At 42.1% G+C, this 27162-nt stretch overlaps 1 protein-coding gene across 2 annotated transcripts; it reads right to left on the bottom strand.

The window, feature by feature from the left end:
- Positions 1–4420: 4420 nt before the first annotated feature.
- On the bottom strand, positions 4421–27075 carry LOC124043685 (pre-B-cell leukemia transcription factor-interacting protein 1-like). Of its 2 annotated transcripts, none has more exons than XM_046362524.1 (10): positions 26919–27075; positions 24358–24470; positions 13884–13965; positions 13655–13737; positions 12867–13479; positions 11924–12133; positions 10899–10936; positions 10494–10586; positions 8985–9165; positions 4421–7848 (listed from the first exon to the last, which is right to left on the bottom strand). In XM_046362524.1, the coding sequence occupies exons 2-10, from the start codon at positions 24430–24432 to the stop codon at positions 6743–6745; spliced, it is 2481 nt and encodes an 826-aa protein (XP_046218480.1). In that variant the 5' UTR covers positions 24433–24470; positions 26919–27075; the 3' UTR covers positions 4421–6742. The 2 variants fall into 2 exon arrangements, with proteins under 2 accessions (XP_046218480.1, XP_046218481.1); XM_046362525.1 differs by having other exon boundaries at positions 13664–13737.
- Positions 27076–27162: the final 87 nt, after the last annotated feature.

The following is a 27162-nucleotide window of genomic DNA, read 5'->3' as shown; positions in this document are numbered from 1 at the left end:
AAGAAAAAAAAACTACTTAAGCAGTCCTTCAAAATATTTTTACATAAGTGCTTTACACTGCTGACTACCCATATAGCCAAAAGGTCAAAAGTAGTGGACTATAAAAGGAGTTGCAGGGTGCCATTTCAGAAGCAGTCACAGTGCTGATGTGTGCTGCGTGTGGACATGTGTGGACATGTCTTTGTGTGCATGCTTCTTAGAGGTTCTTACAAGGTTTTATTATTACTTTACAGGGGATTAGTCTGTGTCATAAATACTTTTGTCTAGTAATATGGACTCAACAAAATATTAATTCCCCACTTCCCCCTCTGCCAGTAACCTAAGTGACACACACTTAAGCCTGGTTCACACTACAGGCCTTAATACTGATTGTTCAAACAGCAAATTACAAGTGACCAAATCAGATGTGTTCAGACAGCAGTCATTTGCTGACATGGCTACGCTTGTTGTCATAGCGTAGCCATAACGACAGGTGTATGTGCAGTGGTGCAGGTTGATTGGTGGTGCTCGTGCTTCCTATTCCTCAGAAGTTATGTAGCAAGCTAAGGTGACAACAATGCCTGCCTTATACGTTTCCCAGTTGCTTTGAATGTTCAAAATCATAGTGTAAGAACACAAACTTTCAAAGGGAGTCATTTTTGGCAAGTCACAGCAGTCAGCTATAGCTAGGTAGCTGTTTAGCTTGTTTGTAAACAATTAACAAGCTAGTTAGCTACAACCTCCATGTTCTTGTCAAACTCAACAGAGTAGCTAGCAAGCAACAAGAAATGACAAATGAGTCCAAAAACCACTTGACGGCAAATAAATCAGATTTGACCGTTCAGACAAGTCGCTTGGCCAGGAATGAGATTTATATCTGAATTCAAATCACCTACAAAGGTGGTTTTGAAATGTGGCTTGAAATATCAGATTCCATATGCTTTTTGGCTGTTCAGACTGCAAGAAAATTTACAGATTTTAATACTCCCCCCAAATTAATTTGAGTCACTTCAAACTACCAGTGTGAACAAGGCTTTAGACAGAGGAAAATATATAATTCGTACAAAAATGACCACATATTATCACTCAAGATTCAGATTTTTTTTAATTGAAAGTCCAACACAAACCCACTATAAAGGAGAAATGGCTGCGGAGACGACTCATTCAGCTTAACTCAAAATTTTCACAGGATTCAGGACTTTCTTTACATGTATCAATTAAATGCTAAACTGGGATATTTACATTTACATTTAAGTCATTTAGCAGACGCTCTTATCCAGAGCGACTTACAAATTGGTGCATTCACCTTATGACATCCAGTGGAATAGTCACTTTACAATAGTGCATCTAAATCTTAAAGGGGGGTGAGAGGGATTACTTATCCTATCCTAGGTATTCCTTAAAGAGGTGGGGTTTCAGGTGTCTCCGGAAGGTGGTGATTGACTCCGCTGTCCTGGCGTCGTGAGGGAGTTTGTTCCACCATTGGGGGGCCAGAGCAGCGAACAGTTTTGACTGGGCTGAGCGGGAGCTGTACTTCCTCAGTGGTAGGGAGGCGAGCAGGCCAGAGGTGGATGAACGCAGTGCCCTTGTTTGGGTGTAGGGCCTGATCAGAGCCTGGAGGTACTGAGGTGCCGTTCCCCTCACAGCTCCGTAGGCAAGCACCATGGTCTTGTAGCGGATGTGAGCTTCAACTGGAAGCCAGTGGAGAGAACGGAGGAGCGGGGTGACGTGAGAGAACTTGGGAAGGTTGAACACCAGACGGGCTGCGGCGTTCTGGATGAGTTGAAGGGGTTTAATGGCACAGGCAGGGAGCCCAGCCAACAGCGAGTTGCAGTAATCCAGACGGGAGATGACAAGTGCCTGGATTAGGACCTGCGCCGCTTCCTGTGTGAGGCAGGGTCGTACTCTGCGGATGTTGTAGAGCATGAACCTACAGGAACGGGCCACCGCCTTGATGTTGGTTGAGAACAACAGGGTGTTGTCCAGGACCACGCCAAGGTTCTTAGCGCTCTGGGAGGAGGACACAATGGAGTTGTCAACCGTGATGGCGAGATCATGGAACGGGCAGTCCTTCCCCGGGAGGAAGAGCAGCTCCGTCTTGCCGAGGTTCAGCTTGAGGTGGTGATCCGTCATCCACACTGATATGTCTGCCAGACATGCAGAGATGCGATTCGCCACCTGGTCATCAGAAGGGGGAAAGGAGAAGATTAATTGTGTGTCGTCTGCATAGCAATGATAGGAGAGACCATGTGAGGTTATGACAGAGCCAAGTGACTTGGTGTATAGTGAGAATAGGAGAGGGCCTAGAACAGAGCCCTGGGGGACACCAGTGGTGAGAGCGCGTGGTGAGGAGACAGATTCTCGCCACGCCACCTGGTAGGAGCGACCTGGCAAGTAGGACGCAATCCAAGCGTGGGCCGCGCCGGAGATGCCCAACTCGGAGAGGGTGGAGAGGAGGATCTGATGGTTCACAGTATCGAAGGCAGCCGATAGATCTAGAAGGATGAGAGCAGAGGAGAGAGTTAGCTTTAGCAGTGCGGAGCGCCTCTGTGATACAGAGGAGAGCAGTCTCAGTTGAATGACTAGTCTTGAAACCTGACTGATTTGGATCAAGAAGGTCATTCAGAGAGAGATAGCGGGAGAGCTGGCCAAGGACGGCACGTTCAAGAGTTTTGGAGAGAAAAGAAAGAAGGGATACTGGTCTGTAATTGTTGACATCGGAGGGATCGAGTGTAGGTTTTTTCAGAAGGGGTGCAACTCTCGCTCTCTTGAAGACGGAAGGGACGTAGCCAGCAGTCAGGGATGAGTTGATGAGCGAGGTGAGGTAAGGGAGAAGGTCTCCGGAAATGGTCTGGAGAAAAGAGGAGGGGATAGGGTCAAGCGGGCAGGTTGTTGGGCGGCCGGCCGTCACAAGACGCGAGATTTCATCTGGAGAGAGAGGGAGAAAGAGGTCAGAGCACAGGGTAGGGCAGTGTGAGCAGAACCAGCGGTGTCGTTTGACTTAGCAAACGAGGATCGGATGTCGTCGACCTTCTTTTCAAAATGGTTGACGAAGTCATCTGCAGAGAGGGAGGAGGGGGGGGATTCAGGAGGGAGGAGAAGGTGGCAAAGAGCTTCCTAGGGTTAGAGGCAGATGCTTGGAATTTAGAGTGGTAGAAAGTGGCTTTAGCAGCAGAGACAGAGGAGGAAAATGTAGAGAGGAGGGAGTGAAAGGATGCCAGGTCCGCAGGGAGGCGAGTTTTCCTCCATTTCCGCTCGGCTGCCCGGAGCCCTGTTCTGTGAGCTCGCAATGAGTCATCGAGCCACGGAGCGGGAGGGGAGGACCGAGCCGGCCTGGAGGATAGGGGACATAGAGAGTCAAAGGATGCAGAGAGGGAGGAGAGGAGGGTTGAGGAGGCAGAGTCAGGAGATAGGTTGGAGAAGGTTTGAGCAGAGGGAAGAGATGATAGGATGGAAGAGGAGAGAGTAGTGGGGGAGAGAGAGCGAAGGTTGGGACGGCGCGATACCATCCAAGTAGGGGCAGTGTGGGAGGTGTTGGATGAGAGCGAGAGGGAAAAGGATACAAGGTAGTGGTCGGAGATTTGGAGGGGAGTTGCAGTGAGGTTAGTGGAAGAACAGCATCTAGTAAAGATGAGGTCGAGCGTATTGCCTGCCTTGTGAGTAGGGGGGGAAGGTGAGAGGGTGAGGTCAAAAGAGGAGAGGAGTGGAAAGAAGGAGGCAGAGAGGAATGAGTCAAAGGTAGACGTGGGGAGGTTAAAGTCGCCCAGAACTGTGAGAGGTGAGCCGTCCTCAGGAAAGGAGCTTATCAAGGCATCAAGCTCATTGATGAACTCTCCGAGGGAACCTGGAGGGCGATAAATGATAAGGATGTTAAGCTTGAAAGGGCTGGTAACTGTGACAGCATGGAATTCAAAGGAGGCGATAGACAGATGGGTAAGGGGAGAAAGAGAGAATGACCACTTGGGAGAGATGAGGATCCCGGTGCCACCACCCCGCTGACCAGAAGCTCTCGGGGTGTGCGAGAACACGTGGGCGGACGAAGAGAGAGCAGTAGGAGTAGCAGTGTTGTCTGTGGTGATCCATGTTTCCGTCAGTGCCAAGAAGTCGAGGGACTGGAGGGAGGCATAGGCTGAGATGAACTCTGCCTTGTTGGCCGCAGATCGGCAGTTCCAGAGGCTACCGGAGATCTGGAACTCCACGTGGGTCGTGCGCGCTGGGACCACCAGATTAGGGTGGCCGCGGCCACGCGGTGTGGAGCGTTTGTATGGTCTGTGCAGAGAGGAGAGAACAGGGATAGACAGACACATAGTTGACAGGCTACAGAAGAGGGTCCTGACTCCTAAATTATATGGCCATTGTACAATAAAATGTTGATAAAACAATATATATCTTCCACTTGAATGAATACCAAAAAAAAAAGTTTTTACATTTAAAAAAAATATACTCTGAACATTTTATTGTGTGCATTTGGGGAGTTAAACTTAATTTCCTCAGCTTATGCAGTTTGTTTATAATCTCTTTTTGTTTGTTTATTAAAGTTTTTATCCACATCAGCTAGACTTCTTTGGTCAAAAAGCTTTAACAATTAATTAACATTTACAGGATTTAAATTCAATCAAAAACAAAGATGACATACTATATTTAATTCAATTCCCAAATGGAGTAACCTACATTTTAGTAACCTACATTTTCTCTCTTCATAAAATACCATAAAATAACCAGACCATAGCCAATCAAGTTTAAAAATAGCATGAATTCTTAAGCTTACAGAATCAAACCAATTTAGTTGCCTGTCAAACACTGAAACCAAGTGTGAAAATGGATTTATAAAAGGCAAATTGCTGGCAGAAACAAAATCTTCACTAAAGAAAATGGTAGAGACTTTCAAGCAATTTCTTTCACAATATATACTGTCTGGGACAGACACATGACATTTGAACAGCTAGAGTTGGTTTTATGTTAAAACCATAAATGTGTTGAGGCCAGGACAAGCAAAATTAGGGATAAGTTTTATGTTTCTTTAAAACACAAATAAGCTATGAAAACCTGAATTAAATATCAGGATAACAAAACACTTCACACCTAATGTAATTGATAGTGATTGTTACAACAGATGAACATAAAAACAAGGGAAACAGTCCTCCTGAAATGTGTACAGATTCAACTCTCTTGTAAAGTACCAACCCATGACTTGTAATATGTACTAATATCCTAACCATGTACTTAATTTGACTTTCAAATCTGGCATAAACTCTATGTAAATGGCATTGCTTGATAAAACACCAGTTAAACACCACTTTCTTATATAGACACATCTAACAATCGTGTTATTGGGTATTTTCCAGGTTACATCACAGTAACCAAAATCACTTTAAAGAGGAAAATGCAACCGATAACAGTGCTCATTGAAAATCCAAATGATCAAAACGTGTCAAAAACAATAGTTCAGATATGTCAAATTGCCAATATGGTTTTTCACTCCATCTACTGTATAAGTCCATGCATGGCTAACTCAGCACCACATAGTACACTGAAATATATTAGAATCGATTCATGCTACATTAGGACAGCACAATCATGGTCTCAGCGTTAATAAGAATTAAGAACTACTGCTTGTGTCAAAAAGATTGAGGCAGTAGCGCTGGGCCGCAGTCCTGTCTGTTCAGATAGTACCGGTGCATTAAGTCTGACATCAGTGGGCTCATTGAACAGCTTCTATCCCCAAGCAATATGACTAATAAATAGCTACACGTAGTATCTGAGTTTACCTCGTATCTATATTGACCTTTTATTTCAATATTTGCACTGTCTCTATGCACATTCACAGGGCCCTACACACACACGCAAACACTCACTCCATGATTTGCTCACTCACAAATACATTTCTACTGACTCTACACACCCGCACACCCACACACCCAACAAGCTGATGCTAATCTGTTTCTTATATCCTGATGTCTAGTCCCCTTACCACTATACTGGTTTACCTCCATTCCTCCAGTATACTTGCACATGTAAAATATGGTATTGGATCTGACTTTAAAATATTTCCTGTATATAGTATGCTTGCTTAATTGTGAACTTCATATATCCTATTATAGTTTTTTTTCTAATAATACATTGTTATTGATTATTGCATTGTGGGGTATTGAGTTTGCAAGAAAGGCATTTCACTGTACTTGTGCATGTGACATTAAAACTTTAAATTGTTCCAGAATGTTCTCCTTTCACTGACAGTTATACTCAAACGGGTAAGACAATTAGTGAAAAGCAGAAACCGAGCACTAAGGGCCAAGCGCCTACACAGCACTGTATGTTTGCAGAGCTGATTACAACAGAAGCTAACAGAGCCGACAAAACCGGTTCAACTAGATCTGATTCTAACCATAACAACGGCGAAGAGACTGATCAGGTTTCAGTTGTGGGAGCAAAGAGTTCACATTGCTGTGTATCTGATTATGTTTTGATCATGAATTGTGACATTCAATTTTATAAGTGCCAAACACTATAGGTAAATCAACTCCACACAACTGTCAATATGTAGGCCTTGACATTGAAGTCATGACACAGGTAGGTAACAACTGATTCCCAACAGACAAGAATGACTTCAGCTAATTAGATGCAGAGCTAGGGACATGTTTATGAGATGCAAGATCACTCCTTCTCATGCAGGAATCCCTTCAAAGGCAACAACACCTGCTGTTAACCACCATGTAATACCATTGCTGTATCTTGGTGTTATATTTGTCTGGTTTATTTCTATCTATGCAGTGGCTGCAAACTTCCACAAAGCTTCTCGCTCAAACTCCTCCATCGCCTCCTCCAGGGCTTCATCATCCTGCCCATCAACCTCCAAGATGTCTGCCATGTCCTCTAAAATGTCCGCCACATCTTCAGCGAAGTCACTGAAGAGAACTTTGTCATGGACGAACACACCGTCTTGAAAAAACATGCCGACCAACTTCTGAATCTCGGCTTTGCTGTCCGGTGTAGCCCTCTCCAGCTTGCTCAGGTAGCCGTCTAATAACTCCTCGAATTCAGACAGTTCCACAGGAAAGAGCCCTTCCTGGCTAGCGCAGTCCTCAACACCGCTACAGCCCGCCAGGGGGCGAACGTTGCGTCCAAGTTTCTCCTCCTGGTGCTTCCAGAAGCTGGTGTGGTCATACTGGTGGGTCTGGTGGTGGTGGTGATGTTGCTGCTGATGGTTGGAGTCTTGTTGATGGTGATGATTGGACTCTTTCTTGTAGTCTTTCCTGGACTGCCAGGGCCTCTCCTGCTTTCTTTTATCCCTGTCCATCCTGCGCTCATTCTTCTTTCTCTCCCACTCATCCTGGGATTTCCTCCAGGCCTCTTTATGAGAGTTTTGTTTGTTTGCCTTCCAGTCCCTGTCCTTCCTCTTGTCTTTCTCTTTCCATCCGCACGCATTCTTGTCTTTGCAGTGTTTCCAGTCTTTCTCTCCCTTCCACTCCTTCTTCTCCTTTTTCCAGTGGTCTTTGCTGTTGTCCTTTGCTTTCCTCCCGTCCCTCTTGTTCCCGCTCTCCCTTGGCTTCTTCTTGCCCTCAATCCTGTTCCCCATCTTCTCCACCTGCTCACTGAGCCTCTTCTGGATCTCAGCCAGGCTCTCCCTCACCGTCTTCTGGTACCCACCATCCTTCTTATACCCACCATCCTTCTTCATCCCCTCCAGTCTCTTCCTGCTTTCCTCCAACAGCCCCTTCTGCCTCTGAAGCTCTTCCTTCACCCTGGCCCCCTCTCTCGGAACCCTCCTCTTTTCGGGCCCTGCTGTGGTGCTACTCTGGTTGCTAATCCCAGGTTGACCAGTAGGGGGTGGAGTTGAGCTTGAGGGAGGTGGGGGTGTTTCCTTGTTGGCTGAGGTAGACATATCAGAACAAAAATCAGTGAGTTACCGGTAGCTAACTCCGTTCCGTACATATGAGGGCAATCGCGGCATTCAAAAAAGACTGCAATGAAAACTAATGGGACTGTAGCGAATGTTGGCATCAAAATCCAGGGTGAGAACTAAGTTTGGATTCAGCATTGATTGACATGGTAATGGACCAATACTAACTGACCCCTCTGATGCTGTACATTAAAGTGTGATGTGTCACGACGTAACGTACAGCAGCATAATGCAACTCATTCTGTGTCATACAGCCTCTCTCCACCAGGTGTAGCGCTTCTCTCGCAGATTAAAAACAAGAAATGATCAATGGTGAGTGTAAAGTTATTTACTTGTGAATTCATCAATAGTTAATTCAATCAATTGTTAATTTTTCGCGTAAACACTGCGAATCTTCATGACTCAAAAACCATTACACCCAGTTTAATTGTGAAGATAAATTTAGCGCCGCCCTATGTATGTAATGAGACATTATATAAACTCTTTATATAGTGTTTTATTTACATTTTAGAGGTGATAAGTTGGACTAATCTTGTGAAAAAAGCCGGTTCCCCAACCGACATATCTCCCCCTTTCACTATGATGCAGTAGCTTTCGCTTCCCCACCCGGAAAGGGGATAAATTGTGCTTTACAATGGTATTCATATTACAGTTGACCTGGAAGTATTACGTTTTTGGGGGCGCTAAAATAAAGGGCAAATGTACAGAACAGCACAATGTACAAAAGTGAATTAGTTACAGTTACAGCATTCAGCTACCATACCAGAGAATTATGTTACATGCATGTTAAAGAATAGATTCACAACAGTAATTAAACCTCCCCTGAACCATACAGTTCACTTTGATCAGGGTTGGGGTAAATTCAAATTGAAGGCAGTCAATTTAGGAATTGATTTGAATAAAACATTTTAAACTTTTGAAATAAATTGCTTCTAGTTTTGAATTTATTTAGAAGTCACTGGAATGTCCATTTACTTCCTGAATGAACTGCCTTACTCGAAAAATACTGACATATTTATAGATTATCAAACAAATGATGGATATTATCAATGGAAGAAAGACTAATGAATAACAATGTGTTCACAGTGAAATGAAAATACTGTACCTTCTGTGATTTGGGACAGTTCGGTCACTCTGGCCCTCAGCGACTCCAGCTCCTCCTTCAGGCCAGGCAAGGATGACAGCTCTTCTTTCATATCATTTTCTTGCTCCAGATCTCCTTTTCCGTTTTCTTTACCCTTTGCGGATCCTGCATTTAGGACGGAGTCAAGTTCCTCTTTATGGGCCTGTAACAGAGAGGGGAAAATGTTGCTTTATTTCTAGGAAGGTAGGACATAATAATAAAGATTCTAAAAGGATTTAAATGTAAAATAATTAGACTGTGGATCAGACTTTTTCAGGATGTTTTAGTCCAAAGATCCTGAGCTTTACGAAGCTCCGGCGCATGTGTATATTCTCTACTTTATGCGCAGAGAACAGGCTACTCAGGCGAATGGTGCTTGTTTCATAAAGTTAGATCAAAACTGAATCAATGTCTGCAAGATCACATAATGGTCACAGTATTCAAGGGTGAGACAGGATTTGCCCTTTGGCGAGTGTGAATTAGCAATCATAAAAGCTAACACTGCCATTTCTTATTTTTCTCCTGACCTAGTCATCCAGATCAGAGAAACAACCTGTTGGTACAGCACATCTTAGCCATAGAGCCTCGAAGTCTTTGTATAGGCCCGACAGGCGCCGAGGCACTTGACTAAAGAGTTGATTCCCAATATAAAAAGACTGAAGGCATTGCGGCCTGTATTGCATTCCTGATCTTGAATGGTCATGTGTCAGCTCTCAACTGGTCTCATCTCAGTTTTCAAATTATTAACACATTTACAGTTGTGTTACACCTCAGGTCCTCTGCGCTGCAGGACGAAACAGAACTCCCTGTTGCAATGACATCTGCAGATGATTACTAGATACAGAGCTTATACTTTTGAAAAATGTTGCATTATGAAGTGGGATTGAAATAGATTGAATTGTAATTTGTCAAGTTCCTCTTTATGGGCCTGTAACAGAGAGGGGAAAACATTGCTTTATTCTTAGTAAGGTAGGATCTTTTAGTCCAAAGATCCAGAGCTTCCCTAAGCTTCTGTGTGTGACAAGCATTTCTCTACATTCGCATTAACATCTGCTAACCATGTGTATGTGACCAATAAAATTTGATTTGATGTGTGGATCATGTTTTGCGCATGTGTATATTCTCTACGCTCAGAGAACAGGCTGCTCAGGTGAATGGTGCTTGTTAAATACTGAATCAATGTCTGCAAGATCACATAATGATTACAGTATTCTACAAAACAGAAACAAATATAATAGTAATGATTTATTCTGTTATGTGGAATACTGTCATCAGAACGTGATCTTGCAGACATTAATTCAGCTTTGATCCAACTTTATTAAAACGAGTACCATTCGCCCGAGTAGCCTGTTCTCTGCCCGTAAAGTAGAGAATATACACATGCGCAGAGATGTCGGAAGCTCCGGATCTTCTAGTCCAGCGGACTGGAGATCCTGAAAAAGTCGGGTTTCACAGCCATTCCGAAAAAAATGATATGGTTCATGGGCTGACCTGGAGTTGTGTTTCTAACTGGGAGATTTGCAGATTTTCTTGTGCCAGTTTATCCAAAAGCTCCTTCATCTCCTGAGGATCGTTTAGCCAGTCCTGTCCAGCAGAATACAAACCACAGACAATCAACACAGCATTATATACACTACCGTTCAAAAGTTTAGGGTCACTTAGAAATGTCCTTGTTTTTAAATGAAAAGCAAATTTTTTGTCCATTAAAATAACAAATTGATCAGAAATACAGTGTAGACATTGTTGATGTCTAGGCAGCATCCCGGGGCATGCCCCTTTTTATATCATTCCATTACACATTCTTATCTCTAAGTTTGTCCAGTTCCTTTAACTTCCATCCCAATACAACATCGTTGAAAGTGACGATGACCGAGAAGGTAGGATAGAGCAACAGACCTGGTTTTGTTCTTTCCCACTCAGCTCATCCGAGTCATCTGTCAAAAAAGAAAACAGTACATCAAACCACTTTTCCAAACTTATGTAACGTATATCAACACACCTGCATATATTTGATCATCCAAAAGGCAAAGCCCATTTTTAACTACTCTACCAGAGCATAACATTGTTGGGAAGTTATTTGGTCATTGGCACAATCTCTGACTATTTGAAAGGTTCTTCCATCTCCATAGAGGAACTCTGGAGCGCTTTCAGAGTGACCTTCGGGTTCTTGGTCACATCCCTGACCAAGGCCGTTCTCCCTCAATTGCTCAGTTTGGCCGGGCGGCCAGCTCTAGGAAGAGTCTTGGTGGTTTCAAACTTCTTCCATTTAAGAATGATGTGGGCCACTGTGTTCTTGGGGACCTTCAATGCTGAAGAAAGCTTTTGGTACCCTTCCCCAGATCTATGACTCGACACAATCCTGTCGTCTCGGAGCTCTACGGACAATTCCTTCGACCTCATGGCTTGGTTTTTGCTGACTTGCACTGTCAACTGTGGGTCCTTACATAGACAGGTGTGCCTTTCCAAATTATGTCCAATCAATTGAATTGACCACAGATGGACACCAATCAAGTTGTAGAAACATCTCAAGGATGATCAATGGAAACATGCACCTGAGCTCGATTACAAGTCTCATAGCAAAGGGTCTGAATACTTGTGTAAATAAGGTATCTGTTTTTTATATTTAATACATTTGCAAACATTTCTAAAAACCTGTTTTCACTTTGTCATTATAGGGTATTGATGTGTAGACTGATAAGAAAAAAAAATCTTGAATCAGTTTTAGAATAAGGCTGTAACAAAATGTGGAAAAAGTCAAGGGGTCTGAATACTTCTGAATGCATTAAGTCATACATTTTATCATAAGAATGAAATTGACACATTGTTCAGTCTGTGTGTGTGTGTATTAAAAAATGTCCATTCCATAAGAAAAGAAATGGAAAAAGGTTACACTAGCAAAATCTGGTTTAGGTTGAACTCACCAGAGAGGAAGAGGGACCCTAAACAGAGCAGGACAAGGGCACACACAATGCATGTGTTCATAGAGAAGCCCTTCTCTTTCCTCTCTGCCATTTTGAACTCCACCTCTTCATCTTCCGATGTCATTTCTGGTGCCACATATCTCCTCCTCAGAGCAACTCCTTCCTCAGAACTCGTGTCAGCTCTTCCAAAGTCAAAGCTACTGGGAGATTCTAGCAGAGCAACAGACAAGAATAACAGAAAGATCGATGATAAGCTAAATGAAATAAAATCATGCACTAAAGCTATTGAACATTTTATACAAAAGTGTTAGATGGTAGAATGCTCTGAATGTAGATATATCTTGTGTGTAATTCTAGCGCAAACGTTGTTTTCGTAACTGTTCAATGATTCGGGGTGTGTTAACACCCATGTGTTTTTTGAATTTGGATGAGCCGGAGTCGGATGGAGGACCGGATACTGATCCTGAAATCAACTATGGCGACGACAATGTGAGGTCTTCATCTGATTCTGATGTTGATTTTCTTTCACATTTCTGTTTTGCATTATTTATCAACCATTGGTGTTTATGGCAACATTTTAACTGGATTGTATTCTATTACTCATCAAATGTACAAATAAAATGTGTTGCAGTAGACCTTTGTAGAATAATAAAGAACACATTTGTAGGTGCATGTTTGGTACTTAAAAATATACAAATATTCAATATAAACTAAATATTCTTAAAACAACTACAGTCAATCAAATTATTATTTTGTACAATGATATTTATTTAGTTTGATTTACAACCCAGTAGGTGAATCTGATGCGTAGACTAAAGGAGACACCAGACAACATTCTTTATCAGGTACTTGTAAGATGAGAAACCATGTTGTTCTAGGGTTAATTGTATGCCATATCTCAGAAAATGTTTACTGATTTCCAACCTAGTGTACAAATCCATACCGTCTTCCTCTGGTATATCAGTCACTTTTTCAGGCAATTCAGACTCCTCCTTTTCCACTGCTGGATCTTCTGCTGCCTCCTCTGAACCAATGGTCTCTGGAGGAGGACCATCAGGGTCTGGGCTTTCTGGAACAGCATGGGGTTCTGGGGCAGGGCTTAGAGGCTCCTCAGAGCTCTCTGGGAGGGGGCCAATATCAGTGACAGTGTCAGATTGGGAGCCCGTTGGGGTGAGAGAGTCTGTGTGAATGCTTATGTCAGATTCGGCACTAGTTTCTAGGGCAAGACTCTCAAATACAGGGCCTGGAACAGTGTGGGTATCAAGGGTGGAGCTCTCAGGGACAGGGCTTAACTCAGGCTCAACCTCTGAGGGGGGTGGTTCTGTGAAGGGAACATTCAGTGGTACAACCATGTCGACATGAGTGACAAAGGGCATGGCAGCGAGTTGCTCATTGTCAGTGGGGGAGCTGGTTAACATATCATGGATAATGGGGGGTTCAGGTTGACTCGCCAGGTCAGGGTCAAGGGGCGCATGGCTAGACGGGGATGGGCTTAACAGGGTAGGGATGGAGGGGACAGGGCCCTCGCAGATATCAGGAGTTGTTTCCTGGCAAACCTGGGAATCAGAAGAGAATAAAAGCACAAACCTTTATAGTAATTGGTAATAATGAGTTATAACCATAGACATCATATGCCATATAGCATAAGACACCATTTTGAACGTTGTATTATGAAAGATTATGCTGTGAGAACGATACCCTCAGAAAGCATTGTGTTCATCAGGGACTCACAGTACAGACCTGTTGGCCCTCCTCTGACAGAACTGTTTGTATTGGAGTCTCCGGGTCACTTGGCTTAGACTCCACAGTGGCCCCTGGAACAGCATCCAACAAAACATTAATAACATAACATGAACAACATCCACACAAGTTCATTATGCAACATTTATACATTTGGACAACAGAATACACCACAGAAAGCATAGGGAAACCGTATCATTGTAAGATTGAGATCAGGTACCTGTGACTTCCTCTGACAGACTAGGGACATCACAAAGACTCTCAGTCCCATCATCCACTGGACCCACGCTCTCAGCAGCTTCCTAAGGGCATAGGGTTCTCACGGTCAACTCAACCTTTGTCTATTCACCTCACCATTCATTCATTCACACTGCCACAGAATGTGGAAATGTAATTTAAAACTCACAGCATTGAATACCAATCTATAATCAAATGCTGTGATGGGGTGATCAGCCTATTCTTTCATCATAACATTTGGCAAGGTGTCAGCACCAGACCTCAATTTCAAATACTGAGCATTTGCTTGAGTATGCCTGGAGCAGAGTTCATGGTTTTCCACAAATTGGGCTACTTTGAAAAACAATGTCGTAGGTGAAATTGTATTGGTTGCGGGTTTTTGGGCTACTTCTAAGTTGCACTGCAGCCGCTATGACATTTCTCTTATTTTTTTTATTTTATTTCACTGTGACCTGATGCTGTTGACTATCAGGCAGTGAAGCAGGCTGTTGCGGTGTCTGTGTGGGCCTGATGGGGAGGGCTGGAGGGGTGTCTGAGAGTGTGTTGAGAGCGCGGCAGCAGGCAGCCGAGTGCACTAGTCGAGTGAGTGAAGACAGAGCAGAACGCGTGCAATTTTTACCAGTTGTAGGACATTTAGATTATCCTTATGGAGACCTCTTTTTTACCAATCCCTTTTCCATAAAACATTAACAAGCTAGAACTGATGCGCATCAAGAAATAACAGTGAAAAAGCACTGGAAAACAACTATAGGCGCATTAGATATATTTGCTCGGAGGTGGTTTAAATTCCATTCCAATGTCAACTTTGCTTATAAACCGTTACAAGCAAAGTGTTTAACCCATATTCAGTTCTAGGGTCTCGAGGGCTGGAAATTTGAAATGGAAGTTATGAACCTCCCTTGCGTGCTTCTGTTATGGGAGGAAAAATTCCTCAATAAAACTGACATTAAAATGTGGAGAATTATACAGTGGGGCAAAAAAGTATTTAGTCAGCCACCAATTGTGCAAGTTCTCCCACTTAAAAAGATGAGAGAGGCAATTTTCGAGCTAATTTTCATCATAGGTACACTTCAACTATGACAGACAAAATGAGAAAGAAACATCCAGAAAATCACATTGTAGGATTTTTTTATGAATTTATTTGCAAATTATGGTGGAAAATAAGTATTTGGTCACCTACAAACAAGCAAGATTTCTGGCTCTCACAGACCTGTAACTTCTTCTTTAAGAGGCTCCTCTGTCCTCCACTCGTTACCTGTATTAATGGCACCTGTTTGAACTTGTTATCAGTATAAAAGACACCTGTCCACAACCTCAAACAGTCACACTCCAAACTCCACTATGGCCAAGACCAAAGAGCTGTCGAAGGACACCAGAAACAAAATTGTAGACCTGCACCAGGCTGGGAAGACTGAATCTGCAATAGGTAAGCAGCTTGGTTTGAAGAAATCAACTGTGGGAGCAATTATTAGGAAATGGAAGACATACAAGACCACTGATAACCTCCCTCGATCTGGGGCTCCACGCAAGATCTCACCCTGTGGGGTCAAACTGCAAAAATCCCAGAACCACACGGGGGGGGGGGGCTAGTGAATGACCTGCAGAGAGCTGGGACCAAAGTAACAAAGCCTACCATCAGTAACACACTACGCCGCCAGTGACTCAAATCCTGCAGTGCCAGACGTGTCCCCCTGCTTAAGCCAGTACTTGTCCAGGCCCGTCTGAAGTTTGCTAGAGAGCATTTGAATGATCCAGAAGGAGATTGGGAGAATGTCATATGGTCAGATCTAACCAAAATATAAGTTTTTGGTAAAAACTCAACTCGTCGTGTTTGGAGGACAAAGAATGCTGAGTTGCATCCAAAGAACACCATACCTACTGTGAAGCATGGGGGTGGAAACATCATGCTTTGGGGCTGTTTTTCTGAAAAGGGATCAGGACGACTGATCCGTGTAAAGGAAAGAATGAATGGGGCCATGTATCGTGAGATTTTGAGTGAAAACCTCCTTCCATCAGCAAGGGCATTGAAGATGAAATGTGGCTGGGTCTTTCAGCATGACAATGATCCCAAACACACCGCCCAGGCAACGAAGGAGTGGCTTCGCAAGAAGCATTTCAAGGTCCTGGAGTGGCCTTGCCAGTCTCCAGATCTCAACCCCATAGAACATCTTTGGAGGGAGTTGAAAGTCCGTGTTGCCCAGCAACAGCCCCAAAACATCACTGCTATAGAGGAGATCTGCATGGAGGAATGGGCCAAAATACCAGCAACAGTGTGTGAAGACTTACAGAAAAAATTAGACCTCTGTCATTGCCAACAAAGGGTATATAACAAAGTATTGAGATAAACTTTTGTTATTGACCAAATACTTATTTTTCACCATAATTTGCAAATAAATTCATTAATAATCCTACAATGTGATTTTCTGGATTTTTTTCTCATTTTGTCTGTCACAGTTGAAGTGTACCTATGATGAAAATTACAGGCCTCTCTCATCTTTTTAAGTGGGAGAACTTGCACAATTGGTGGCTGACTAAATACTTTTTTGCCCCACTGTACATTTGCATCTGTAGCCTATTAATTTATATGCCATTGTTGGCTATTTGAGCCTATCATTTGATCCAATAAATGTACAAATGAAGCCATTACCCGAGCCATCTCAAATCAATGTGTGCCTCATGTGTAGCCTACTTGGACATGGCAAACAGATTTAAATAGTCTATAACTTCAGTTTATTGTTGTTGTAGCCCTTCTTTATTATGCAATTATTGATGGCCATGTTTAGTTAATTAAATTGGAAGTCATCAAAGCTTATAACATTTATAACAGTTTGTATACACCGCAAATTATTGCAATTATTGATGGCCATGTTTAGTTAATTAAATTGGAAGTCATCAAAGCTCTATCGCATTTGCCGATCAGTTGTTAGAAAACAATTAGATTAACGTAACAGTCAAATTAGGTTACAGTTTTTTTTTAATGATAAAACACTGGCTGGTGTTGACAAGCAAATTCAGTTCCTAGCCATATTATTTATATTTGATTACAATTACACCATCCTCAGTAGCCTATACGAGCAGGTTACTGTGCGACACGCACTTACCTCAAAACCGCCTTGCTATTCATGTTGAATAAATGAATCTGTCAATTTGAACTAAGCAAGCTGCTAAATCATTCAGCTTACATATTGGCCTATCGGGGTCTGTAGGGTCGGCAAACAAGCCATTTATAACAGTTTGTATACACCGCAAAAATGTAAACCTAAGTAAGATCAAATATCTTAAATCAAGACAATATATGCTTGATTTTGTCTGACAAGATACATCTTCTTACCAGGCAGTTATGTTAGAGCATTTCACTTGTTTCAAGCTTTTTTGTCCTTCATTATTTTAATAAGATATAACTTGTTACTGAGATTGTATTACTGGTTCTGAGTAACTTAAAATGCTTGAAACTAGAATTACCAGAATTATAAAGCTGTTTGATCAACACTGACAAGTACAAAACTGCTTTGTCAAAGTCAGAATTTCAAGCATCTTATCCTTTTCATCTCTTCACATATTAAGAACAGATAATGACCAAGTAGAATTCACTGTTTTATTGTCAAGCTTACACACAGCAATCATGTAGGCAAAATACAGTACAGAACAAAGACAGTACACTTTTCATATCTGGGGAACACACTGAGTCATTTGAACTGTTGTACAATTCTATTACATCCCCAAGATGGTATTTGAAAAAGTTTGGCGCTTGTTGTTAATTGTGTAATATGAGGTAAACTCAACCAGCTTTTCAGCATCCGCTAACTCAGTGGCCTGTGCAAGGTGTGGGACCTCAACTTGACAAGCCATGATGTTTCTATCAAAGCATATAATTTGAAATGGTTGATATTCCAAACAATAAAGCCTAGAATCAACAAGAAATATGTTTTTGACCAGTCCAAAATGTGGAATTCAGAACTTTAGCAGAGATCATGGACTTCTGAGTTATGTATTTATTACAAGCCATTTGACAGATACAGCATGGTTTACTCCATTGAAATCTAGGAAGTCCCTCAATGTTCCAGATGAATAGATCTTCAACCAAAGATCTTCAACCTTTGATACAGGTCCCACCTCTCTTTCATTTGAAAAAAAATTGGTTGCATTGAACTGTCAACATTTTGGCAGCTTCATATATTTGGTTCTGATTGATCAAAGACTTGAAAATATTTTTTAAATTGAGCTTGGAGTTGCATTGTTTAAAGAAACAATGTTTAGACCCGAACCGCATACACGTCTTACCATTGGACCCAATGACTATCTTTGGTGGCAAATGTATCATATAATGCTGTTTAGGTGTAACATTGCAGTCTGGAAAAAGCTCCTTCCAATGCTTCAAATGATTTTCAATGAGTAACTTCAACCTAGACACAGTCGCAATGGAAAGAACAGGTGCAAATACTATCTCTACAATCTCCATTAGCTCAATTATCAGTTGTGGATGTGTGTATATTTTATGTTCCCCAGTATGTATGCATGTATGTATTTCAGGAAATTCCCCCAAGCAGCTGATTGATTGGCCCCATTGCAGAGTGGAGGTCTAATCCCACCCTTTCGGTAGGGGATCCAGCTGTTGGAAATTACAAACTCCTTCTGCAGCTGGATAAAAGCCTGTGTTCCTTTGTTAGGAAGGAGAGCGCTTCTTTGTATGTCCTTTGTTTCGTTGTTGATCTGTAAAGGATTTTGTAGCCGGTCCTACTGAGGTATGTGTATGCCAAAAGGACTGTGTTTGTGATTATTGAAAATTGTTCCCAGGGGGGAAGGGGAAGGCACCTTGGGGGTTCTTAGGCAAGAAGCCTGCGGGCATACATATACCCGTAGTGTGTACTCTGTCTATGCACACTAGGTAAGACCTGGGCAGACCACCCCCTGTATTTTGGTTAGCGCGCCAGGTGGCGTTAAGGTTAGGTAAGTAGTGGCTAGGAAGGTAAGGTAGAGGACTAACATTTACTTTCTTTGGTTCCATCCAGCCCCTTTTCCCAAATTACCGTGTGAAGGAAATACATTCCCTAGTAACAGTAAAGTTCTTTGCCATCCTTACCCGCACCTGCAATCCCATACTACTTTCACTCCACAGGGAGCTAAGTGTAGCAGGGTGTTGCGTTCCCACATTGCTACTAGGGAACGATATCGCTGGTGGTAACGTCACTCCTGTGTTAGGTAGTAGACGATAAATTGGTTCAAGCATTTCCCTATGTTTTTCCTGCTTGTGTGTTAACAAGGGCACAATCTCACAAGCTGGGAGATGTGGTGGATTTGTCTAGTTCCATTTTTGAGAATGTTGAGGTAAAGACACTGCACTGAGTATTCCTTCTGCAATGCTGATGGTTTTTACCCCCGTAAAAACTATGGCAAGGGAAAGTGAAATTTGTGCACCAATTACATGACATCATCTGTCACCCCCAAGAAGTTGATTGAATGTCAGAAGGGTCTTCAAGTCTTCAAGGGTTTTGCTTCAGTAATTTCCACTGAGGAAGCTAAAACTAGGGAGACCGCCTACTTCATGGAAGCAGGAGTTTTGAGGTGTAAATGGGAAGCTCATAACAGTGACTGGAGTGAAGTGTGTCAAGTGGTTGTTTCCGACAGCTGGTGCTGTCACTCGCCCATGACCAGGTCGTGGTCTGGACATTTGGGGATCACAAAGACTTTAAACAGAGCCCTTCAACATTTTCTCTGGCCAGGTTTGAAGTCTGCCGTGGTCTAATTTTGTAAAACATAATATAATACATCAAAATCAATTTAGCCTCAAGTAAATAATTAAACGTGTTCAATTTGGTTTAAATAATGCAAAAACAAAGTGATAGGAGAAGAAAGTAAAAGTGCAATGTAAGAAAGCTAACGTTTCAGTTCCTTGCTCAGAACATGAGAACATATGAAAGCTGGTGGTTCCTTTTAACATGAGTCTCCAATATTCCCAGGTAAGACTTTAGGTTGTAGTTATAGGACTATTTCCCTCTATACCATTTGTATTTCATTAACCTTTGACTATTAGATGTTCTTATAGGCACTTTAGTATTGCCAGTGTAACATTATAGCTTCCGTCCTTGTCCTCGCTCCCTGGGCTCGAACCAGCAACAACGACAACAGCCACCATCGGATCAGCGTTACCGATGCAGAGCAAGGGGAATAACTACTAGAAGGCTTAGAGCGAGTGAAGTTTGAAACACTATTAGCGCGCGCTAACTAGCCAGCCAGTTCACTTCGGTTACACCAGCCTCATCTCGGGAATTGATAGGCTTGAAGTCATAAACAGCGCAATGCTTGACGCACAACAAAGTGCTGCTGGCAAAACGCACGAGAGTGCCGTTTGAATGAATGTTTATGTGCCTGCTTCTGCCTAGCACCGCTCTGTCAGATACTTGTATGCTCAGTCAGATTACATGCAAAGCAGGACACGCTAGATAATATCTAGTAATATCAACCATGTGTAGTTAACTAGTGATTTTTTTTTTTTTAATATTTTTATAAGATAAGTTTAATGCTAGCTAGCAACTTACCTTGGCTTACTGCATTCGCGTAACAGGCAGTCTCCTTGTGGAGTGCAACGAGAGAGGCAGGTCGTTATTGCGTTGGACTAGTTAACTGTAAGGTTGCAAGATTGGATCCCCCGAGCTGACAAGGTGAAAATCCGTTGTTCTGCCCCTGAACGTGGCAGTTAACCCACCGTTCCTAGGCAGTCATTGAAAATAAGAATGTGTTAACTGACTTGCTTAATTAAATAAGGTGTGTGTGTATATATATATAAAAAATGTTTAAAATCGGCGCTCAAATACCGATTGTTATGAAAACTTGAAATCGGCCCCAATTAAATCGGTCGACCTCTACTTTAGCACTCCCTCCACCTGCTTCCTGAAGTTGTCCAATAGTGATGATTGATACTGCTGTACCCCAGCAACAATGTCATTCACGCCTTTCTGAGTGAGAGAGAAAGATCAATCATGGAGGTTGGAACACCATGTATACAGATTTTGCTTATGACATTAACATAAGGGATCAACAATTGTAAGGTGGACAACCTAGCACTAAGAATAAACTTAACCATCACTGAACCACTACAAAATTACATTTACATTACATTTAAGTCATTTAGCAGACGCTCTTATCCAGAGCGACTTACAAATTGGTGCATTCACCTTATGACATCCAGTGGAACAACCACTTTACAATAGTGCATCTAAATATTTTAAGGGGGGGGGGGGGGTGAGAAGGATTACTTTATCCTATCCTAGGTATTCCTTAAAGAGGTGGGGTTTCAGGTGTCTCCGGAAGGTGGTGATTGTTCTGCATAATGCAACTAACCAAATACTGTGCTCTGTTCAGAAAAAACATCTTACCTGTGAGACAATGTTTGGCTCTGGCATTTATCACAAAAGCAGTGGCATGTGCTGTCAGATCCAAAAAATAGAGTTGACATTGAATGTTCAACCCTGGCATGTGCAGGCTGGACATTACTAGTTCATGACAAATATAATGTTGGTGACAGAAGTGATTGTAAAGACTATGAATGTAACTTACTTGTTGCACTGACAGCTCAATGTTGGTCAATGCCCCTTTGCCCTTCATTCAAGTCAGGTGTTTGGAGTTAGCTAGAAGCTGATCGGGATGAATGTTGTCCTGTGTACCACATATCAAAGAGATTATTATTTGAAATTGTATTTAGTTTCACCAAGAGCTTTAAGTGTTTTGCACCCATTTATCATTGATTCTTTTCACATTAATCCAGCTTTAGCAATTATAGCTGAAATTATCAAATAGTTCATAGGATTTTTTCCCTCCTGGATTTAAATTATTATTATTTTTTAACTAGCTACCTACTTGTTCCGGTGGTAGTGGGCTTTCTGCCGATGGCTGTTCACCTGGTCCGGTGCCTTCAAGTAGGTGTTGAAGGTGTCTTCTCTTTACATGATAGAAGGAATTGTACACTATATTCCTCAGTGCATCCGTCAATGCCACAGCGCAACTGGAAATCAGGGCTGAGACTGTGCAATATATTGATATGGCTCGGTTTCAATGAAAAAGTAATAAAAACGGAGCAGATAACGCACCGCCAAAGCATCTTGAACGTTACTAAAAGCAAGTAAAACGGTCCCACTGATTTTGATGAAAAGAGCGTAAATAACTGAATGTTCACCAGTATTTATAATACGACCAAGTAATTTGATTGGAGTAGAGTATACAGCAGACTTTTAACTATACATGTATCACTCCACTTTACAGGTGTTCTAATAACCATTAATTACATTAACGATCGTTATCTTAGATTGTAACAAACTTCGCACCGCAAAGATGAACATATTCCCACAAAAAACATTTGAGTTAAATTATGAAGGATCATCAGAGGACGGTAACATGTAGACCTACAGAAAGTAGCAAGCTAGTGTGCAGGAAAATGTTTGGTGCTTGGCTCCAGTCCAGTTGTGGAACTTGTTGGCGGAGCCAAAAAATCTTTTGGTGCTTATTACTGTCAACTAATAAATGCCGCTTGTAGAACTGTTGTATAAAAGCAACATCACACTCAAGGTCATGCTGTTACTATGATTATTATCCTCAGTGTTAAGGTGTAAATGTGCCCCAATGACTGACAGTTGATTATTTAGCGTCACCGTCTTTGGCGTCCTTTCTGTTGACAATAGAAATTAAATAGAACAGGCGCCAAAGACGGCAAAGATAATGACTGACAAGTCGATAATTTGTCTACAATCTTAGTTACGTTAATATTTGCTTGCCTAGCTAAGATTTTCAATATGGGCGACAATTTAGCGTTAATGTTATTTTCATTAGGGAGGTGACAAAACCCAATGGTCACTCAAAGCGCTCCAGAGCTCCTCTGTGGAGAACCTTCCAGAAGGCCAAACATTTGTAGCATTCTACCAATCAGGCCTTTATGGTAGAGTGGCCAGACGGAAGCCACTCCTCAGTAAAAAGCCACACGACAGCCCGCTTGGAGTTTGCCAAAAGGCACCTAAAGACTCAGCCCATGAGAAACAAGAGATTCTCTGGTCTGATGAAACCAATATGTAACTCTTTGGCCTGAATGCCAAGCATCACATCTGGAAGAAACTTGGCACCATCCCTACAGTGAAGCGTGGTGGCAGTATCATGCTGTGAGGATGTTTTTCAGCAACAGGGACACCAGTCAGTAGAGGGAAAGATGAACAGAGCAAAGTACAGAGAGATCCTTGATGAAAAACTGCTCAGGACAGGCTGGGGGCAAAGGTTCACCTTCCAACAGGACAACTACCCTAAGCACACAGCCAAGACAACGTAGGAGAGTCTTAGAGACACTCACTTCCTGGAGTGGCCCAACCTGAGCCCGATTGAAATTCTCTGGAGAGACCTGAAAATAGCTGTGCAGCAACCCTTCCCATCCAACCTGACAGAGCTTGATAGGATCTGCAGAGAAGAATGGGAGAAACTCCCCCAAATACAGGTGTGCCAGGCTTGTAGTGTCATACCCAAGTAGACTCGGGGCTGTAATCGCTGCTGAAGGTGCTTCAACAAAGTACTGAGTAAAGGATCTGAATACTTGGGATATTTCAGTGTTATTTTTAATATATATATTTGTAAAAAGTTCTAAACCTGTTTTTACTTTGTCATAATGGGGTTGAGGAGACAACCCAGATTTAAGTCAATTTTAGAATAAGGCTGTAAAGTAACAAAATGTGAAAGTGAAGGGGGTCTGAATACTTTCCAAATGCACTGTAGTTATGCACATGCAGAAAAGGGATTTATTTCAAATTATTCACCAAAACTGGCTTCTGAAGTCCTTACAAGTTCCGTTGATATTCTTTCCTAATTGGCTCGAATGCTATGGAAAAAGGGTTTATTGGAGAAATGCTGCAACACCTCTCTCTCAGTGTAAAGAAATGTTCTAGTTTTCAGGCCTTTTGTGCAGGTTTAAGTGGTCATAGGGCTAGAGATTTTAGCTAGACCTGGCATGGAATGTCAGGTGAGGTTTGCAGTTTGGGGACTTTACTATTGATTTATTAAATAAGGCAAGCTCAAACAGGTAAAGTATTTAATAGATTTAAGTATTTGAAACCCAGGTCTGGCTGGCACACCATAGGTTGGTAGGGGGTGTATATCAGGGTACAACTAGAGTGGATGGTCGGGGGGCCGGAACACAATTACAAATAATTTGTAGACTGCAAATTGACTGCAAGAAGGCCAAACAGATACAGTATAATGTTTGTATTAAACAATTTCAAACCTTGCTTATTTGTATACAATCACTTATGCGTGGGAATACTTGGGAACAGATTTCCTAAATTAAAATCACTTGGCGCTGATTTCCTGGTGTTATTGCAGTCTTATGTCCTACTATGAAACAAAAAAGTATTATATTTGTATTTTGGGGGGGCAAATAAAACAATTTGGCCCGCGGGCCACCAGTTGGGAAACCCTGGTGTACATCATACCTCTGGGGACAGCATGGTCCAACTGTTGGTTGAGGATCCACTGCGGCTGCTGCCTGTGCTGCTGCTGTCAGACATTGCCCCCTTGATGCTCAGCACAGCAACTACAACTTATTCTGCAGAGGAAAGAGATTCACTGACTCATGTAACAAATGTCATTATGAATCACCCAATAATAACTCATTACGTAGTATTTAAAATCTGCAGTTTCTACATATAGGCCACTAGAACTGTGGCCTACTTGCACTGTGTTCCCATTATGCAATTGAACAAACTAGTCATATAGGCTTAAATAATCAAGAAATATCACGACAGTATATTACCACGGTATTGAAAACGTTTTTTTATTATTTTTCAAACCACCATCAGAAATTGAATTACACCAAATTGTCAATTGTTTGGGCTACAGTGAAGAATTTAACATTAAGAAAACCATCTGAGAAATAGACTGCATAGCCTACCTTAAACTCCAGTTGCAATAATTGTATAGCATACACAAAAGCTTATAGGCCCTACAAAAAGTAAGAAATAGCAAAAATGTAGCCTGAGACATTGATAACATTGGCAAACAGTTAGCGAATCGCGATAGAGGGAGTGGCCATTTTAAAAACAGACGGATCTTTTTTTGTATTCTCACTTGTATAATCTATTTGCATATACTTCAGACACGCCACCATGGGTTTCTTTACAGTACCCACGCCAAAAACAGATTTAATGCATCGCTTAGTTATGTGTAGAGCCATGTCATCAGAATGGTCTGGCACGAGGTTACTCAGGCTAAAAGCAAGTTTAGCTTTAAAAACATTGTATCACAGCGCCTCTCCTATTTCTAATGGTCCAATTTAAACTGCATTGTATTTAAATGTACATATGAAGTGTAAACAGTATTTTTACACACACACCAGTTACTCTTTTACTATCTATAGGTATGCGCTTTGTTTTATTCTACAAACTGACATTTTTTTGCAGAAAATGACAATTGGTCAAAATAAAGATGCAGTGTTGACAGACCTCGAATAATGCAAAGGAAATAAGTTCATATTCATTTTAAAATGATAAATGTTTTAATTTAGGAAGAGTTCAGAAATCAATATTTGGTGGAATAACCCTGATTTTCAAAATCACAGCTTTCATGAGTCTTGGCATGCTCTCCACCAGTCTTTCACATTGATGTTGGGTGACTTTATGCCATTGCTGGTGCAAAAGTTCAAGCAGCTCAGCTTTGTTTGATAGCTTGTGACCATCCATCATTCTCTTGATCACATTCCAGAGGTTTTCAATGATTTCAGGTCTGGAGTTTGGGCTGGCAATGACAGGGTCTTGATCTGGTGATCCTCCATCTACACTTTGATTGCCCTGGCTGTGTGGCATGGAGCATTGTCCTGCTGGAAAAACCAATCCTCAGAGTTGGGGAACATTGCCAGAGCCGAAAGGAAGCAAGTTCTTCCAGGACAACCTTGTAGATGGCTTGAATCATGCGTCCGGCAAAGATTCCAGCCTTGCTGAAGCACCCCCAGATCATCTCCGATCCTCCACAGAATTTCACAGTGGGTGCGAGACCTGGAGAGGCCTACAAGCCAGTGTCTCACACCCACTGTGAAATTTGGATCAAGACCAGATCAAGACCCTTGAAACCGTTTTTAAAAAAAGCTTTATTCGAGGTCTGGCAAAATGGCATCTTCTGTTATTTTGACCAGTTGTCATTTTCTGCAAATAAATGCTCTAAATTACAATATTTGGGGGGGGGGGGGGGGTGTTGTCAGTAGTTTATAGAATAAAGCCAAAATGCTCATGCTACCCAAACACATACCTAACAATTGGTAAAACTGAGTTTTGCAGTGGTCTCTTAATTTTACATACATATGTTGGGCCAGTAACCAAAAGGTTGCTAGATCGAATCCCTGAGCTGACAAGGTAAAAATTTGTTATTCTGCCCCTGAACAAGCAGTTAATCCACTGTTCCTAGGCTGTCATTGTAAATAATAATGTGTTAACCGATTTACCTATTTTAAAAGGTTAACATAAATATTTCTACTTTTTATGCGGACCCCAGGTAGAGTAGCCGCTGCATGTGCAGTAGCTAATGGGGCTTCTAATAAACTAATCTCATTCTTGCTTGATTAGGGCCCTACGCTCTAGCCTAAATGGCATCTACCGTATCTGCGCCGTTCAGATGAGCAAAAAGTCAGATCCAGTTGGAATTTAGGATGGAGGCTAGTTGTTAGCTTGGTTAGCTAAACAAAACCTGAGTTTTGGATTAGTCTTCGACAAAACCAGGACGACGTGTTCTCTTTTTAGCCAGAGGCTTACATTTCAGCTGTGTGAATTGTCCCCGTTTGCTCCAGCGAGCGGTGAAAGAGTAGAAGTCATGACACCAAACTCAAAGGAAATAAATGTTTGTAGACACATGCAGCATATTTTGATCAGTTTACCATGGTAAACAAAGGCAGAATGCAATCCCTCCCACAGTTAACGTTTCTCTCTCTCTCTCTCTCTCTTCCGCTTCCAATAGCGTTGACCACACAAAATACATGTTCCAAAGGTAATATTAGACATGTTCTTACCCTGCGGACTTCAATTCAATTTCACCGTTTTAGCTCGAATACGTCCTGGTATTCTATTAGACAGCTTTCCTGTCGTGAACATCGGAAAATGTGGGAATTCCAAGCTGCGTCACTCCAATGCCTCACACTGTCTTTTCCAATGGGATGTCAATATGGCCGTTTGCGTCACCTCCCTCAAACAGAACAGCCAACCAGGGTGAAGTGTTGTGTCAGGAAAACGGCATGATTGACGCGCGCAGGTGAA

This window comes from Oncorhynchus gorbuscha, linkage group LG09 (genome assembly GCF_021184085.1).
Source record: "Oncorhynchus gorbuscha isolate QuinsamMale2020 ecotype Even-year linkage group LG09, OgorEven_v1.0, whole genome shotgun sequence".
Classification (NCBI taxonomy): Eukaryota; Metazoa; Chordata; class Actinopteri; order Salmoniformes; family Salmonidae; genus Oncorhynchus; species Oncorhynchus gorbuscha.
Note: the sequence above shows the minus strand (reverse complement) of the source record. Positions and strands in the feature narration are given on the sequence as shown.

Excerpts from the sequence above, each read along its gene's own strand:
- LOC124043685 (XM_046362524.1), bottom strand. The coding sequence starts at position 24,432 with ATGTCTGACAGCAGCAGCACAGGCAGCAGCCGCAGTGGATCCTCAACC. Across the intron at positions 13,966-24,357 it reads GGACCATGCTGTCCCCAGAG|GAAGCTGCTGAGAGCGTGGG; the intron begins GTATGATGTACA and ends CTATGCCCTTAG. Across the intron at positions 9,166-10,493 it reads AGTTAGAAACACAACTCCAG|GCCCATAAAGAGGAACTTGA; the intron begins GTCAGCCCATGA and ends TCTCTGTTACAG.